Source organism: Macaca thibetana, chromosome 4, assembly GCF_024542745.1.
Source record: "Macaca thibetana thibetana isolate TM-01 chromosome 4, ASM2454274v1, whole genome shotgun sequence".
NCBI lineage: Eukaryota > Metazoa > Chordata > Mammalia > Primates > Cercopithecidae > Macaca > Macaca thibetana.
The window spans coordinates 36,846,706-36,866,127 of record NC_065581.1 but is presented as its reverse complement, the minus strand read 5'-3'; the positions used below and the strand labels follow the sequence as shown (position 1 = coordinate 36,866,127).

General features: G+C 41.7%; 1 protein-coding gene across 4 annotated transcripts in view; it reads right to left on the bottom strand.

The window, feature by feature from the left end:
- The window catches only part of MAPK14 (mitogen-activated protein kinase 14), an 83,309-nt gene extending 64,411 nt beyond the window's left edge, over positions 1 to 18,898 (bottom strand). For 3 of the 4 annotated variants that reach the window (XM_050787780.1, XM_050787781.1, XM_050787783.1), the window contains exon 1: positions 18,339 to 18,898. In XM_050787780.1, coding sequence (XP_050643737.1) covers positions 18,339 to 18,454 — 116 coding nt within the window. In that variant the 5' untranslated portion in view covers positions 18,455 to 18,898. Of the gene's footprint in view, positions 1 to 18,111; positions 18,284 to 18,338 lie in introns of those variants that run through there. The other variant, XM_050787782.1, reaches the window with a different exon arrangement.
- Positions 18,899 to 19,422: the final 524 nt, after the last annotated feature.

Genomic DNA, 19,422 nt, shown 5'->3' with positions numbered 1-19,422 from the left:
GGGACCTCTAAGAAGCAATTACTCTGTTACAACGCCCTCACTGACTCCTTCCTTATCCCACATAAAGGAGGGTGGTTGTTCTCTTCTTTCCCACTCCCACTGCTCCTACAGACCCATAAATTAGTAACTTCTTCTCTCTCAAAAGTAGCAAGTAAATGTATACTCATCTCTAAACCCAGTTCTCTAAACTAGCTCTGGTGAGACTGGAAAAATGGCCATTGCCCCTGCGGGACCCAGCTTCTTCAACTTCCCACCTCAGAGTTTGCCTGCCACCTGCAAGTTGAGCACTTTCTTCTCTCCTCCGCTGGTAAGTCTGCTGGGGAGCAAGGAACAGCAGTAGTTTTCTAGCTGATCTGACTGATTAAGTGTGCAAGTTCAATTAACTAGGGAAGAAAGAAGCCCACTTAAGTTGCCTGTCCAAGCCACTCTGCATGCCAGCTTTACTAATAAAGTAAATATTTTTATCTCTATTTGACTCCTGAATCTATTCAGCAAAAGGCAGGCTAGAATTAATCAGTACCCTACAGACCCCAACAATCACAATTTATTATTACATGTTTATAATACTCCAACAGAGTGATTAAATAAGAGCCGAGACTTTGGAATTAGACTATCTGGATTTTAATTCCAGTTCTGTCACTTAATAGCTATATAATCTTGAGGATGTTAATTAAATTTTTTCATGAAATGAGAATTATGTTTATATTTCATCTGTAGGGTATTTGTTAGAACTAAATGTGATAACTTTTATAGTGGGTTTGGCAAGGAGCTTGGTCCATGGCAAAGCTGGAATACTCCTCTCAATCACATTTGTAAAAGTAGAGCTACAAGTAAAACCTTGTTTTCATGAACAGCATTATAAAATGAAATTATCTTTATGATAAACAGGTTCTCCAAACTAAAATTCAGGACATACTGTTTAACAAGTTTTTTCCCCAATTGTGAATTTACATGAAGCCTTCCAAAGTTATCAAATTAATTCACATCTTATAAAATCATTGGTATAGTAAAAAATAGCTGAAAGAAACATAAAAATTAGAAGCAGTTATTACAATATTAGGATGTCATTGTCACTCATCTACTGCTGTGAATCCAGTACATAACATACAAGGATAATCATTAAATAAACTTCAATGTTTTGTTACACATTCATACTTGCCTCCCCTTGTGTCACACACACATAGAAAATCTGGGTTACTAGATTCTTCATATATCCTAATAAAATTGTTTAACTTCTAAATTTATTGATGCATACCTTCCTTTATTCACAATGGATTTAAAGCAGACTGGAATTGCATATATAAAACCTGACAAAATGGTAAGAGATTACGGGAAAATAAGAAAGTCTGTACAGGTGAGGTTAGCATATATCATGAGGTCCTTTCTTTCTTTTTTTTTTTTTTTGAGACAGAGTCTTGCTCTGTCACCCAGGCTGGAGTGCAGTGGCACGATCTCGGCTCATTGCAAGTTCCGACTCCCCGGTTCATGCCATTCTCCTGCCTCAGCCTCCCCAGCAGCTGGGACTACAGGCGCCCGCCACCACACCCGACTGATTTTTTTGTATTTTTAGTGGAGACAGGGTTTCACCATGTTAGCCAGGATGGTCTCAATCTCCTGACCTCATGATTCGCCTGCCTCAGCCTCCCAAAGTGCTGGGATTACAGGCATGAGCCTGCAAGTTCCAAATGAAAATAGAATGATAAGGTATTTCTTGCTAGGTGCAGTGGCTCACACCTGTAATCCTAGCACTTTGGAAGTCTGAGGCAGGAAGACAGCTTCAGCTCAGGAGTTCAAGACCAGCCTGGGCAACTTCATGAGGCAGTGAGACCTCGTGTCTAAAAAAAAAAGAAAAAAACATTAGGCGGGCATGGCGGCACACACCTGTTGTCTCAGCTACTTTGGGTGGCTGAAGTAGGAAGATCGCTTGAACTCAGGAGTTCAAGGCTTCAGTGAGCCATTGATTGTATAACTGCACTTCAGCCTAGGTGACAGAGCAAAACCCTGTCCCCCAACCCAGCAAAAAAAAAAAAAAAAAAAAAAAAGATATTTCTTCATTGTACCTTTAAAAGTTGATTGTTTATGATCTCAAGGAACTAAGAAATCTAGCTGAGGAGTCAAAATGAACAGAGGGACACGTAAATACATTTACCAGACTTTTACAAAGCAATACAATTGTTTCCTCTAATCCATTCTTTACACTCCAGCAAGACCAATTTAAAACAATTTTACTCAACAGTTCACAACTCAAGAAACTCCAACAGCTCTCTACTACCTAAAGAACCATTTGTAGACTTTTTAGAAAAGCAACTGCCTAAGTCCACTCCAGACCTCATTATTAATTTCTGGGGGTATGTTTAAAAGTTCCACAAGTGAGTCTGAAGCACAACAAGAATGAGAACCACAACTGGGTTCACCCTACCTGAGATGTTCCTCCTGTCAGGACAGTCCTTTTCATATCCATTCTCTTGGTTTATGTTTTCTCTTGTCTGAAAATGTTTGCTTTTCTTCTGTCCAAATATCCATCTTTTTAAATAATCTTCAAATCCTTCCTCCTCCATGAAACCATACTGACCACTATAACTCACAATGTCTCCACTTCTCTGTACACATCAATACCTTCATACATATATACACAATTTATTAATATTTTAGGTCTATTTCTTTTACACACTGGTGGGCATTTAACACTGTCTGATGGACGACTGGCAAATTTCCTTCACCACAGTAAATCTAACATGTAAGCATCAATATTTACATCCATATATTTCAAACTTTCAAAATACGTTGCATTAATACCTAGAGTTATTGAAAACTTCAGGTAACTTCTGGTTCATTCCTGACTGGAATTTTTAAAACTACTGTCAATCATCAGGCTAATGATGATATCCGCTTCACATATCTAAACTGAATGAACCATTCAAGTTTGTAACATCAATCCCATTCCAAGAGAAGTTAGTGCTACATCTTTGGTATCTTCAACAAGTGTGTAGGAAAGTAATCAAGGGAAAGCATGAAACATTACATCTCAATAGATTGAGAATCCAAAGGGTCAGACATTCTTGAGAATATGTTTGAAAGTACAAATTTGGAAGTATAGTATATGAACAAGACCATTGTTGAGACTATGAGATAATGAATTCAAAAAGCATATGCAAAGAGAAAAGAAAATTTAAGAATGGATCATGGAGCAGAAAGAAAAGAGGCAGGAAAAACTGACCAATGGATGAAATAGGAGAATTAGAGAAACACAAGGAAAAATCTGAATACCAGAGTACTTTAAGGGGGTGTTAAAAAAAAATAAAAGAGCACATTAAATGTTAAGATGTATACATCATGACACTAAAGTTAGTTACCGCCTCACAGCCTTAAAGTAATTAAAGCAGTAGCAATGATAATTCAGGAAAATGCATTGTATCTTCTAAGGTATCAGAATATATAATGTGCCTAAATGACATTCTAAATCAAAGAAGGCTGATCTTCCTGAGTTCCTGCTACCGTGGATCCATAAGATCTTCAAAATTTCAGTCTGTTATTACCTAATATTTTTAAAACTAAGCAAGCCTTCCCAGATGCAAGAGCCTTCAAAAACGTACAGAAAATTAATACACAATGGACTACTTCTTTGTGTAATTCACAATGGACTAGCTCTCTTTGTGGACTTCTAAACAGCATTTCATTTCTAGGAGTTTGAAAATGCTAAATACTGAAAGACAGGAGACGAAGGACACAGAATACCAGAAGAGACACTACGGAAAATGCTGCCTACCTACCAACTGGGACTTCATGCTAATTTCCTTTCCAGAAAAAATTCAAAACACCCAAAGCTGGGGCCATGACAATGACAAAACACAATTGTTCATGAAAACTGGGTCTCCCTCACTAATCAGTTGTTTCTCAAACGTGCCAGTGATACACCTGGCCTCTTCAAACATGCTTGTGCAAGTTCTCCCATCCATTAAGCTTATCGGGTTATAACTAGGACCTGGACCATTAGAAATGCTGCTATTCTCCTAGAAATAATAAAAATCATGTTTAGAGGCCGGGCGCGGTGGCTCAAGCCTGTAATCCCAGCACTTTGGGAGGCCGAGGCGGGTGGATCACGAGGTCAGGAGATCGAGACCATCCTGGCTAACATGGTGAAACCCTGTCTCTACTAAAAATACAAAAAAAACTAGCCGGGCGTGGTGGCGGGCGCCTGTAGTCCCAGCTACTCAGAGGCTGAGGCGGGAGAATGGCGTGAACCCGGGAGGTAGAGCTTGCAGTGAACCGAGATCGCGCCACTGCACTCCAGCCTGGGCGACAGAGCGAGACTCCGACTCAAAAAAAAAAAAAAAAAAAAAAAAAAAAAAAAAAAAAATCATGTTTAGAGAGGCCCAATTTATAATGCAAAAAGTATAGCATTTCTATCTTTTTGCAGGTGGAAGGTTCATATTATCCCATCTAGTTTTTACTCAGGACCAACCAATCCAAATATATAGGGTTATACAAGTGATTCTCAACTAAAGGTGATTTTGCCCTCTCTACCCCTCAAGAGGTATGTGGCAATGTCTAGATGTTTTTGGTTGTCACAACTGGGAACCGCTATTAGTATATAGCAAGTAGGAGACAAGGATGCTGCTAAACATACTACAACGCACAAGTCCGTACCCCACAACAAAACATTATCCCACCTAAAATGTCAATAGGTTGAATTACTCTGGGTTATACAGGTTGAGTAACCCTAATCTGAAAATCCAAAACCTAAAATGCTTCAAAATCCAAAACTTTTTGGGCATCAACATGATGCTCAAGAGAAATATGCATTGGAGCATTTCAGATTTTGGATATTTTGAAAAAAGATGCTCAACTGGGAAGTATAATACAAACATTCCAAAATCCAAAACATTTGTGATCCGAAGCATTTTGGATAAGGAACACTGAACCTGTACTATATTTGGGAATGCAGAAAGAGCTTAATAGATGCTCATAGTACTTACTGCCTGTTCTCTTAATTTGCTAACTTTTTTCTGTTTGCTCTAGCATCAGTATCATTTAATATTGAGATTGCTCATTTCACAACAGATCATTCAAAGCATAACGCACTCAGAACACTAAACTAGGAATCAGAAAATGAGGCAAGCCAAACTTAATGTCAAATGAGGGAATGACATAAGAAGTATATCAGTATAAGAAGCCAATATCAACATTTCACTTCAACTTAATACTATGCTCATTAGTACATAATGGTTTATTACATTGAATGAGCAAGACAACTAATATTTTCACCAGCATTTGGTAGCCTGTAGAAGAAAACATAAATAGAAACTATTTATTTAAAAGCCTAAGTTCCAGAAGGTTCATGCCAGCTAAAGCCCTAAATAAAAGATTTGACAGGAGAGAAAAAAAGAGATAGCTATTGGAGATATTAAAAGCAAAGCAATTATTTCGAGAATCAAGTTATACCTACTACAGGGATGAGGAAATACAAGAAAGATGAGTTAAATATACACTTGCATAAGCCAGACATCTCAACCGCGTGTCAGACAAAAGTAAGGGTATGATTAGGGCCACATGTTATAGGTGAGAAGACTGTCACAGCCAGAGACATTACCCCAAGTGCAAGTATAGGGATGGGTTAAGGAACTAAAGGACTCTTACCCTCACAGTTCCTTTTTCCTCCTAAAACATCCTCCCTGAGCCCTTGGCAGATCAAAAGATGTTGTTTTGACTTCGTGTGAACACATGCTGATGTCATCATTTCTACATCTGAATCATCAGATGTAAAGGCTTATCTGACACAAATTTCCAATATATACCTTTGCATAAAATTACCTTAGATGTAAAAAGTGACCAGTATGTCAATCTTAGTCCATTTTGTGTTGCTATAATAGAGTATCACAGATTGGATAATTTATAAAAAAATAAACTTATTTCTCACAGTCCATGAGGCGGGGAAGTCCAGTATCAAGGTGCTGGCATCTAGTTAGGGCCTTCTTGCTGTGTAATCCAGTAGTGGAAGGCAAGAGGGTGACAGAAGACAAGAGACGGTGAGAGAGAGAGAGCAAGAGGGGACTGAACCTGCTTTAATAATAAAGCCACTCTAGTGATAACTAACCCACTTCCTTGATCATGACATTAATCCAGTCAGGAGTGCAGAGCCCTCATGACCTGATCACTTCTTAGGCCCCACTCCCCAACACTGTTGCATTGGGGATTAAGTTTCTGACATATGAACTTTGGAGAATACATTCAAACCACAGCAGTCACTCAATTTGAGACATAGAAAAATCTAAAAAGATCTTAAGAGAAGAATTAGCAATACAAAGGTAGATTTCAAATGCCAACTTAAGCAGGAAGAATGCAGAAAATAAAAGCTACAAAGGACTCCTAAAGCCATCTCTGAGGAAACATAAATATGTCTCCTCTGGACTGATACTTTTTTTTTTTTTTTGAGACTGAGTCTTGCTCTGTTGCCCAGGCAGGAGCGCAGGGGTACGATCTGGACTCACTGCAACCTCCGCCTCCCCGGTTCAAGCGATTCTCATGCCTCAGTCTCCCAAATAGCTGGGATTACAGGCACACACCACCACGCCCAGCTAATTTTTTCAGAGACGGGTTTCACCATGTTGGCCAGGCTGGTCTCCAACTCCTGACCTCAAGTGATCCGCCCACCTCAGCCTCCTAGAGTGCTGGGATTACAGGCGTGAACCACCACACACAGCCTGGACTGATATTTTCGAAAGCAGGTACCCTTCTTCTGTTTTAAATCTCTGTAAACAAAACACCTAGTATAGTGCACTGGAAATACTAAATTAATGAACTTATGAAAACAAAGGACAAAACTGGTATTTTTTTTTTTTCTTCACATGCTCACATGTTGTGTGGTGTCTACATTTTAAGCCATAAGCTTGAAAATGCAATCAATACATACTTTTGAGTAGAATGACAGTAAGGCACACATACTCACACACACACCTTCCTTCATATCACAGGCACAGTGACAATATCATGAAGGTCTAAGAGAAGTAAGTTTTGAGGAAAATAAGGAATTTGTAACCACACATTCAAGTAACAGGAGCCAACATGTTCAGGGTCTAATGTTACTCAGACAGCAGGTCTAGACAAAATAAACATTTGTTCTATTACCTTTCTGTTATGTTGCCATGGGAATCTATGTTTGCAGGAAAACTTATTTTCTGCAACTTGATGATAGAGCAGTAAAAGAGGGAGAGCTCTGATGAAAAGAGGAGGGGGGCTTACATCTGTAAAGGCAGGGACGACAATAAATGATATGGGTTTTTATAGGGTCACATGTCTGTAGAATCTTTCAATCTATACAATGTATTCAAGTTTAACAGAGAAGTCCTTGGGACCTCAAAGCCAAGATATTAATGACAGATAACAATGGTCCAATCTCTACTAAAAGTATTATAATGGGGAAAAGGCAAAGGAATGTAAGTCAGAAAAAGAGTCAAATAAAATCAAATAAATAAGATCTTAAATGTTTAACTGTTGAAAGAAGGTAAAAATGACTTTTAAAACACGATCCAAAAGTAAGAAAAACCCTAAAAGGCAAAGAAGTTAAAAAACAATCTGCCAGCAGACTCATCTTCCTTTTCCAGCTGAGCTAAGCTCTGCTCCCTTCCTTTTGGCAACAAAAACCTGAAAAAGTAAAGGAAGCCCATGTTATTTAAAGAGCTGGACTGGAATACCCTAAATTTCTAGGGCCCAACAAAAATACTGGCTCTGGCACTCTGGGACTGCTGGAATGACAGTTGTGAGCATGGGTCAGAGCTCTGCATCAATTCATCTAACTCCACCATTCTATCCTATTCACAGTAGTCATTTAGGGTAGAATGGGTAAGGAACCGAAATGAAACACTTGGGACCCTAGAGCGCAGTGATCTGTCAAAACATGATTTAGGTCATGTCCTTCCTCTGGTCACAACCCTCCAAGGCTTCCCCTCTCACTCAAAGGAAAAGTCACAGTCTTTATAAAGGCAAATAAGACCCTACATGATCCCTGAACATCTGCGACCCATCCCTCACTCCACTTTTCTCCCTATATTTGGCCCCTGGTTCATTTAGCTCCAGCTGTACTGGCCTCTTAGCTATTTCCTGGAACACAGGGCCCTTACCTCAGGGCTTTTGCACACTTGTTAATCCTCAGCCTAGAATGTTCTTACATCCTCACCCATGTCCAACCAGTGTTCTATATCACCTTCTTCAGGTTTTTGCTCAATTGTTACTTTATCAATGATGCTTACCCTGTTCACCTTGCTTAAAAGTGCAATAGGCATCCTAGCACTCACTCTCCTTCCCTTGTTGCATTTTCTCCACAGCACTTACCTCACACACTATAAATTTTACTTGTTTATTATATACTTCCACTGCCATCCCCATTAGAATATAGCTTCCTTTTTTTGTTTGTTTCTGGAGACAGGGGCTCACTCGGTCACCCAGGCTGGAGTACACTGGCAGGATCACAGCTCATTACAGTCTCAACTTCTCAGGCTCAAGCAGTCCTTCCACCTCAGCCTCCCAAGTAGCTGAAACTACAGGAGTGTGCCACCAAGCTTGCCTAATTTTTTATTTTTATTTTTTAGTAGAGGAGTCTCCCCATTTTGCCCAGGCTGCTGGTTTCTAACTACCGGGCTCAAGGAAACCTCCTACCTTGGCCTCCCAAAGTGCAGGGATTACAGAATATAATGCCTCACTGTACCTGGCCAGAATATAGCTTCTTAAGGCAGAAATTTTTGTCTTTGTTATTCATATTTCATCTCCAGCACTTACAGCAAACCATACATGGTAGACACTCAAGGTATAATGAGTCCTGTCCTCAAGGAGATTACCATGAACCTATGTTCCTTCCCCTTTCTCTCTATAATCTTGTACCCTGTAACACTCTTTGTAACTTTGTAACACAAAGTTCAGAAAACGGCACTAAAATATATCCATTTGCCCAAGGCCAAAACTTGGAAATCCTAGACTCCTCACTCTCGTATACTTCTTTCCCCACTACATTCAGCCTTGGAGCCAAGCATGCCCAAAACCCAGTATTTTGTTAAGTGCAGAATTTACAAACCACCACTTCTTCTTCCCTAGAATAAATTATTAATAGACTTGAACACTGCATGAGAAAACTGGTTAATTTTGTAAATCCTTAACACATACATCCAAGTGTACCTCAGAGATATCATGAGTTCAGTTCCAGATAACCACAACAAAGTGAGTATCACAAAAAAATGAGTAACATGAATTTTTTGGTTTCCCAATGCAAATACAAGTTATATTTACATGATACTGTACTCTATTAAGTATGCACTAGTAGTATGTCAAAATATATATATACACACACACACATACACACATACCTTAATTTAAAAATATTTTATTGGCTAGGCACGATGGCTCATATCTATTAATTCCAGCACTTTGGGAGGCTGAGGCAGAAGGATAGCTTGAGGTCAGAGTTTGAGACCAGCCTAACCAACATGGTGAAACCCCATCTCTATTAAAAATACAAAGATTAGCTGGGCATGGTGGCGCATACCTGTAATCCCAGCTACTCGGGAGGCTAAGGGGGGAGAATTGCTTGAACCTGGGAGGTGGAGGGTGCAGTGAGCCGAGATTGTGCCACTGCACTCCAGCCTGGGTGACAGAGCGAGACTCTGTCTCGAAAAAATAAATGAATGAATGAATAAATAAATAAATAAATAACACACTTTTTTGCTAAAAAATGCTAAGGGTCACCTGGGCCTTCAGCAAGTCATTATCTTCTTGCTGGTGGAAGGTCTTGTCTCAGTGTTGATGGCTGCTGACTGATCAAGGTGATAATTGCTGAAGGTTGGAATGACTATGGCAATTCCTAAAAATAAGACAACAGTGAAGCTTGCTGCATTGATTTACTCTTCCTTTCGTGACAGATTTCTCTGTAGCCTGCAATGGTGTTTGACAGCATTTTACCCACAGTAGAACTATTTTCAAAATGGCAGTCGATCCTCTCAAACCTTGCTGCTGCTTTATCAACTAAGTTTATGTAATATTCTAAACCCTTTGTTGTCATTTCAACAATGTTCATAAGCATCTTCACCAACGGTAGATTCCACCTCAAGAAACTACTTGCTTTATTCATTTCTGAGAAGCAATGTCTCATCTACGGAAGTTATTATTATTATTTTTTTTGAGATGTACTCTTGCTCTATCACCCAGGCTGGAGTGCAGTGACACAATCTCGGTTGCCACTTGGTTGCAGTGGCTCACTGCAACCTCCACTTCCCGGGTTCAAGCAATTCTCCTGCCTCAGCCTCCCAAGTAGCTGGGACTACAGGTACACGCCACAACACCAAAAAATACAAAAAACAAATTTTTGTATTTTTTGTAGAGGCAGAGTTTCGCCATGTTGGCCAGGCTGGTCTCAAACTCCTGACCTCAGATGATCTGCCTGCCTCAGCCTCCCAAAGTGCTGGAATTACAGATGTTAGCCACCGCCCCCAGCCACCTTGCACTATAAAGTTATGCTATGGAGACAAGTTCTTTCCTTAAACCTATGAACCACCCTCTGCTAGCTTCAAACTTATCTTTTGCAGCTTTCTCACCTGTCTCAAACTTCATACAATTAAAGAGAGTTAGGGCTTTGCTCTAGATTAGGCTTTGGCTTAAGGGCATGTTGTGGTTGGTCTGTTCTTTTATCCAGACCACTAAAACTTTCTCCATCTCAGCAACAAGGCTGTTTTGCTTTCTAATCATTCATTTGTTTACTGGAATATAACTTTTAATTTCCTTCAAAAACTTTTCATTTGCATTCACAAATTGGCTGTTTGGTACAAGAAGCCTAGCTTTCAGCTTATCTCAGTTTTCGACATGCCTTCCTCACTGTTTAATCATTTCTAGCTTTTGATTTAAAGTAAGAGACATGCAACCATTCCTTTCACTTGAACACTTAGAAACCACTGTAGTGCTATTAATTGGCCTAATTCCAATATTATTGTGTCTCAGGGAATAAGGAGGCCTTAGGAGATGGAGAGAGGCAACAGCTGGTTGGCAGAGCAGTCAGAACACACACAATGTTTATCAATTAAGTCTGCCTATGGGCATGGTTCCAGATACCTCAAAACAATTACAACAGTAACATCAAAGATCAGTGATCTCAGATCCCCATAACATTTAATAAGAAGAAGAAAGTTTGAAATATTGCGAGAATTGCCGGGCACGGTGGCTCACACCTGTAATCCCAGCATTTGGGGAGGCCGAGGCAGGCAGATCACAAGGTCAGGATTCGAAAACTGCCTGACCAACATGGTGAAACCCCATCTCTACTAAAAATACAAAAATTAGCTGGGCGTGGTGGCACATGCCTATAGTCCCAGCTACTCGGGAGGCTGAGGCAGGAAAATCACTTGAAACTGGAAGGCGGAGGTTGCAGTGAGCCGAGATCGCGCCACGGAACGCCAGCCTGGGCGACAGAGCGAAACTCCGTCTCAAAAAAAAAAAAAGAAAAAGAAAAGAAATATTGCGAGAATTACCAAAATGTGACATGGTGACATGAAGTGAGCACATGCTGTTGGTAAAATGATGCCAATAGACTTGCTTACCACAGGGTTGTCACAAACCTTCAATTTGTTAAAAAAAAAAAAAAAAAGCAATTATCTGTGAAGCATAAGATGAGTTGTGCCTGTACTTAATTTATGGGAGCACTGTGAAAGACAAACAACTCCAAATACTGATGTTTCTTTTACAAAAAACATTTCCAAGTTTAAAGAAGTTTCTGGTTATTTTTCTGATGAAATAGGTGCATGACTTCCATAGCAGCCATGAGAAGAAATTCCTAAGCTCTAAGTCAGGGGCACCCACTTTATAATGAGACACTTCTGAGCACTGCAGTAATTATACCTCTTAGATAAGAACAAATCAGTTTTACAACAAATTTTACTGCAAAAAGCAAAAATCTAATATATTTTCAAAGGGCTGGAGAGGCAGTTATTTCTATTTATATCCTATATGTACATAACACAAACATGTATGGACAGTCCCAACTTTACATAAATGTACACTAAAGAATTTCAAACCAATAGGATTCATATATTCAGGAATTAACTATTTGCACTGCCTAATAATTCCTTCAGAAAAAAATTTAATCTAGGCAATGAGTGCATTTTTGGTTTATCAGTTCTGAGAAGGAGACATGACTTTAATGGGTTAAATTAAGTCATTTCCCCTCACATAAACTGGGCAATGACACTGGTGGGATTGCTTTCCTACACTCAAGCTCTATTCCGAGTGACTCAGCAATCCCTTTTTCACAACAGGAGGCGAACTGCATAAGAGAAGGTGCCACCACACAACCTCAGCAGCCCACATCTATCGGAAAGGAGACTACTAAAAGTAGCACTGACAAGTATGCCATTCTTTTAATGAATGAGTCCATCTATAAAATGGGGTTAATAAATATCAGCCTCCATGGAGCTAGTGAGAACTGATTGATAACGCTTTGAATGAAAACACTTTATAAACTGCAAAAATCCCTAAAAATGTCATTTAATTCTAAAGTGAGGGTGATCTACCCCAGTGAATTCTTCCATCTTTGAACTGTAGGCCCTAGAGGCTCAGCAATATCTGTACTCTTGCCCATGAAAGGCAAAGTCAACACAGATCATCTCTGAGACTGGGCTAGGAAGAAATCAAAAGCAGAGTACTCCTCAGTATCAAGAAATCAAACTGCCAGAATTGAAAACCTGGAGATCCCAGATAAGCTTATTTTAAAGAAGAACCAGTGGAGGCCAGGTGCAGTGGCTTACTCCTGTAATCCCAGGACTTTGGGAGGCCAAGGTGGGCGGAGCACGCGGTCAGGAGTTCAAGACTAGCCTGACCAACATGGTAAAATCCCATCTCTACTGAAAATACAAAAATCAGCCAGGCGTGGTGGCGTGCACTTGTAATCCCACTACTCAGGAGAATTGCTTGAACCCGGGAGGCAGAGGTTGCCGTGAGCCGAGATCGTGCCACTGCACTCCAGCCTGGGCGAAAAAAAAAAAAGTGGAAAAATGGGATTTGATAAATAAAATGACTTTACAGTCAGCCTCAAATGAACTCTTTCTTAAAACAATCTTTATACATAAATAATATAAATGTTTGCCATTAATTATGTTTAAAGATTTCTTATTGACTAGCACTGGTAACATACAGGCAACTACCTTACTTTTGGTTACAAAGAAAAGAATGGAAAGCTCAGCATGGACCTACTATCACTACTAGAAAAGCAGACCTTCTCACTGGTCAGGAGTCAAGAAAGTCACCCTTGTATACTTAATAATGATGCATTTTTATTTCTTTGCGCCCTGGCTCATTCTAAAAAAAATAAAAAATAATTTAAAAAAAGATTTAAAATGGTGAATGGCCACTAATAGTTTTAAAAAAGTTAGCTTCATTTATTTTTATTATACTAGAATAATCTTGTTCCACAAAGCACTTAGGAAGTTGTATTTTATTTCTTAGCAAGTTTTGCTATCCTTTTACCAAAGGTTTTGTTATATACTTTCTATGCTGAAGATACAGTGCACACCACAATGCTAGAACATAGCAAGCAATCCACAAAATGTAGTTATTAAACCCACTAGACTATAAGCTCCAGTTGAGAATGGATTGTCTTGTTTCTGTCTTGTTTAGCACTCTACTTCCAGAACCTAGCTATCTGGCCCATAGTAGGTATTCAATAAACACTGTTGAATAAACAGTTGAATATGATCTAAGAGTAATTCTCAACTATCACCTCCTATTTTATGGTTACCAGTGCCCCACCTCCTCTAATCAACAGCAAGGGCCTGGAAAAACAGTACCCCAGAGGAAAGGCACTTTTAAGTTCCTGTTTGTATTTCCTTAAACTCACCACAAAGATTCTCCCCTTCTGTCCCAAAACCCCAAAATCAATGCTTTGCAACAATGTATTCTTAAACAATTTTGCTTCATTTCCCCTCACAGACAATGCATAAAGTTCCTTAAAACTGCAAGACCTAGTCTAGTTCCCTTTACTCTTTAAAGGAAAGGCATATATGTAAAACCTTATTTTGATTCATAGTTGGTTATCACACAGGCTGCTACTTGTTTTTTTACTATACTTAGTATAAATTAAAATAATATAGGCTTAAAATAATTTATAAATGTTACACATCAAAGTATACCGCACTTCAGAGCAATAATTAGGAAACTGACAAATATTTCAATGAATGAATTTTATTCATTGAAATATTCTATTATTTTCATTCTTGAAAATAAAATTCAGGGACTGGGTGTGGTGGCTCATCCCTATAATCCCAGCACTTTGGGAGGCCAACGTGGGAGAAATGCTTGAGGCCAGGAGTTTGAGACCAGCCTGGGCAACACAGTAAGACCCTATCTCTACAAAATAAATAAATATTAATAAAATAAAATTCGGAGATATTTTTGGAAGCAGACTTCACGTCCAGTTCAAGAAGTCACACAAAAAATGCTGTGTCATTACTTTATAGTTGTAACTTCTATCTGACCTAAAACAGTAGTATCACCAACCTGATTGCCTAATCTTTGAGTCCAAATTCCCTAAATTATTTGGATTCAAATGGACTGTTATTCCCTAAAATCAAATCTGCTCTCAAAAAAATGAAGATGGATGGCCAGACACAGTGGCTCACCCCTGTAATCTCAGCACTTTGGGAGGCCAAGGTGAGCAGATCCCCTGAAGTAAGGAGTTAGAGACCAGCCTGGCCAACGTGGTGAAACCCTGTCTGTATTAAAAAATACAAAAATCAGCCGGGCATGGTGTTGCACACTTGTAATTCCAGCTACTTGGAAGCCTGAGGCAGGAAAATCGCTTGAATCCAGGAGGTGGAGGTTACAGTGAACAGAGATGGTGCCATTGCACTCCAACCTGGGCAACAGAGTAAGACTCTGTCTCAAAATAAAAAAAAAAAAGAAGAAGAAGAGTATCATAGGCTCCAAAGTGGATTCTAAAAGAAGTTCCAAAAAATGTTTTCTGCCACACATAAAAAGGTACTCATTGAAAGAACAACTTCAGGCCGGGCACAGTGGCTCAGGCCTGTAATCCCAGCACTTTGGGAGGCCAAGGAGGGCAGATCACTCAAGGTCAGGAGTCTGAGGCCAGCCTGGCCAACATGGAGAACCCCATCTCTACTAAAAATACAAAAATTAGCTGGGTATGGTGGAGGGCACCTGTAGTCCCAGCTACTCGGGAGGCTGAGGCAGGAGAATCGCTTGAACCCAGGAGGTGGAAGTTGCAGTGAGCCGAGATGGCACCACTGCACTCAAGCCTGGGCAACAGAGTGAGACTTCATCTCAAAGAAAAGAACAACTTCAAATAACTACACCGAAACTCTGAATAAGATAACACTTAATTGTAAATCTAAATTCTGGTATTTTCATTCCAATATTAGTTATAATTGTTTATTGTTAACTGTCAAATAATTTCAGTTTCAGTTGTATTTTCCTTCACCAATATGCTGTAGGTTACATCTTAAATCCCTTTAGTAGAAAGACTACTAAACAAACAAGCAAATAAAAAAACTCTGCCCCCCTGGAAAGACACAAGACACTTAACAGCGCTTGTCTTTGAGAAAGACAGTAGAGTGGCTCTGGAGAACAAAAAACGAGACTTTTCACTGAATACCTTTTTTTTTTTTTGAGACAGAGTCTCGCTCTGTCGCCCAGGCTGGAGTGCAGTGCCGCGATCTCGGCTCACTGCAACCTCCGCCTTCCGGGTTCACATCATTCTCCTGCCTCAGCCTCCCGAGTAGCTGGGACTACAGGCACCTGCCACCACACCAGGCTAATTTTTTGTATTTTTAGTAGAGATGGGGTTTCACTGTATTAGCCAGGATGGTCTCGATCTCCGGATCTCCTGATCCACCCGCCTCGGCCTCCCAAACTACTGGGATTACAGGCTTGAGCCACCGCGCCCGGCCCACTGAATACCTTTTTAAAACTTTCAAATTTTATACAATGTCAATATATTACCTATTTTTAAAAATCTGTTCAATAAAAGTACTTTTAAGTGTCAGATACTGCTGGCTTTTTTTTTATTTTGAGACGGAGTCTCGCTCTGTCGCCAAGGCTGGAGTGCAGTGGCGCCATCTTGGCTCGCTGCAAGCTCCGCCTCCCGGGTTTACGCCATTCTCCTGCCTCAGCCTCCCGGTTAGCTGGGACTACAGGCGCCCGCCACCTCGCCCGGCTACTTTTTCGTATTTTTTAGTAGAGACGGGGTTTCACCGTGTTAACCAGGACTTTCTCGATCTCCTGACCTCGTGATCCGCCCGTCTCAGCCTCCCAAAGTGCTGGGATTACAGGCTTGAGCCACCGCGCCCGGCCTCTGCTGGCTTTTATACCACAGAAAAATATACCACTAAAGAAATGTGGAGTTAATTTTAATGGTACTTCACTGTAAATCTGGATCTCCTGTTCCAGTGCAGAGCTAGTCACCAACAGTACTGAACCTTGCGAGGAATTCAACTGGAGTTCACCCAAACCCTCTATAGTTGAGTTATTCTGCTGTTATCACTCCATTAAAATTTAAATAGCATTGAAAACAAAAACGTGATACTACAGAAATGAATGTGTCAATTCAAGAATGAAAAAATGGAAGTATATTAATGAGCTATAAAATATTAAAAGAACAATGATCCAAATACATCTTTGAAAATTAGCAAATCAACTAGATATACATAATATGTATATACTGAATGGATATACATATATTAACATGTATATATCGAATGTAAAATGCTGCAAATCAACTATACACACACACACTCTGAATGTAAAATCCTGCAAATTCCTTTAAAATGTAAACTGCCATGCTGTAAAAATGGGAGAAAGATGTCACGCACGGTGCCATCTGCAACATAACTTAAGCAGCTTGAACTAGAAAATGCAATATGATCTGTTACTGGACACAATTGCACAATCTCAATTACCCAGAAGATTCTACCAAACAGGAAATTCATGATGTGACTTTGGGAAACACAGAAATCATATTTAAAGATTAACACATCCAAAAGCCTGGAATTTGTTCCAAAACAAAAAACGATTTTACAGGCCCCTTTTCAAATGACGCATACAATACGAATTACTAAAACACAGAAAAAGCTAACAGTTAAATCTGATATTTAGTTTCAGATTCGTAGCTTTTAAATTATAGAAAATCTAAAATACAGGGTATAAAACCTTGAAAATTAGAGAGCAGTTAGTGAAATATTTCAGGTCTGGAAATTACATGGTATCGACTTAATTTAAAACACACTCACGGTGTAAATTAAAGCTAAAAAGTATCTCTTCCCTTCCTTTTCTATGTGGTTCCATATCCTTACGAAAACCATCGTGTACCTCAGGCCATAAATGCAGATAACTAGATAAATCCCTGCAAACTCTGAAAGGGACTTTTAAAACACAGTATTCGCAGGAATTATCTCAAAAAATACTTACAATACCTCCTACCACTGTTAATAATTTTTTGATCTTGAGGGCGCCTTACAGATCTGAATCTTTCTTGCTCCAAATGAAAAAACTGTTTTGTCGAACAATACTTAAATGAGCAGTGGTATGTGACTAATCAGTGAGACTGCCAGTTTCTCAAGCTGCAGCGTTCTTGCAGGCACTACCACCGCCGCCCCTCCACAGAAAGGAAATACGCTTTCAACCGAATCGGAAACACACCACTCAAGCTGGCACAGTGTTCACCGAGATAAAGTCGGTATTTTAAGCTCTATGGATCGCTGCTAATTCAAGTGCGAATTCAAAAAGAACACTTCTCGAGATGGGATTTCGACAGAGGTTTGGGGAAAAAAAAAAAAAAAAAGGCCCGGAGAGAGCTCCCTTCCTGGTCAGTTTTGTTTAGATGACCGCAGTCTTCGGGTTGCGCTCTGCCCTTCTGCTTCTCCCGGCAGCTCCCCAAGCTTGTCTGCTCAGAGGACAGGGTCCGGCGCCACAGCGTGGGCGCATCGCGGGAGAGGGTCCTTCTGCTCCAGGTCCGGAGGGAGACCCCCAAGGAAGCAGCCCTTCTCCCGGTGCCTGCCGCCGAGCAGCAACCTTCCGAGAGGCGAAGGCGCAGGGTGCTAGCCAGAACCGAGCTCCAGCACCACCACCTACCTCTCGCAGCGGACTTGAGCGCTGCACACGGTGGACCGCAATACCCGCGTGAGTGCAGGGCGAGGGGTGCAGGAGGTGCAGAACAGGCAGAGCTCGAAGGGGCAGCAAGGCCCTCCCCCGAGGAAAATTCCTGCCACTTGACGCAACGCAGAGCAGTGGTGCAGGCCTGGCTCTCGGGCGCGAGGGGCCACCCTGCCCACAGCGGCCCCAGGCCCGGCGACACTCACCACACAGAGCCATAGGCGCCGGAGCCCACTGGAGACAGGTTCTGGTAACGCTCGGGCACCTCCCAGATTGTCTTGTTCAGCTCCTGCCGGTAGAACGTGGGCCTCTCCTGAGACATTTTCCAGCGGCAGTCGCCGGGCAAGAAGGTGGCCCTATGGGGCCCCCGCCTGCACCCGCACCCTCTCCCCGGCCCTTGCTGCCCGCCCAGCCGGGCGGGGACCTTGTGCTGGTCGCCCGCGCAGGTGCGGCTGCCGCGACCCCGCAGACTCCCGCGCGCGGCTGCTGTCAGCCGCCGCGGCTGGATGCGCCCCTGCGACTGGGGCAAGCCCCGCTAACGGCAGGGACGCGCTCCGGCGCTCAAGGCTGCGCCCGCCGCGATCTCCCTGCACCTTCGTCCCTACAAGGCCGACTCCGAGCTGCGTCGCAGTACTCCGGATCCAGCTGCTGCGCCCGCTGAGGCTCCAGTGGTCGCGGTTCCACAGCCAGCAAACAGGAGCCTCCCGGAATACTCTCGCGAGAACTGCTCCCGGGACTCTCCGAGAGCCGAGATTTTACCCAATATGGAACCTCTTCGCGGGCGGGGCTTCGTGAGAGGAGAGGATGAGAGGAGCAGTTCTCGCGAGAAGAGAGCAACAACTGGAGCCCAAAGGCAGAAACTCCCAGGAACAGTCTCCTTAAGGGCGCGAAGGCGGACCAGGGAAGGAAGAGATAAGCGGGCAGCACACGCCGCGCGCGCCCCACCGTGGCCGGCAGGGCAAATACCTGGCTCTGTGGTGGAAAACGACAGTGACAAATAGCGTGTCGGGGAAAGAGTCAAAAGATCTTTAACTGCGAGTAGTTACCAGCAGCGGAGCACCTGCTCAGCTGAACCCCAAATTCCAAAAAACACTTGCATGAAAAAGAGACAGGTGGCAGGGCGCGGTGGCTCACGCCTGTAATCCCAGCACTTTGGGAGGCCGAAGCGGGCGGATCACCTGAGGTCGGGAGTTCGAGACCAGCCTGACCAAAATGGCGAAACCCCCGTCTCTACTAAAAATGCAAAATTAGCCGGGCGTGGTGGCGCGCACCTGGAGTCCCAGCTACTCG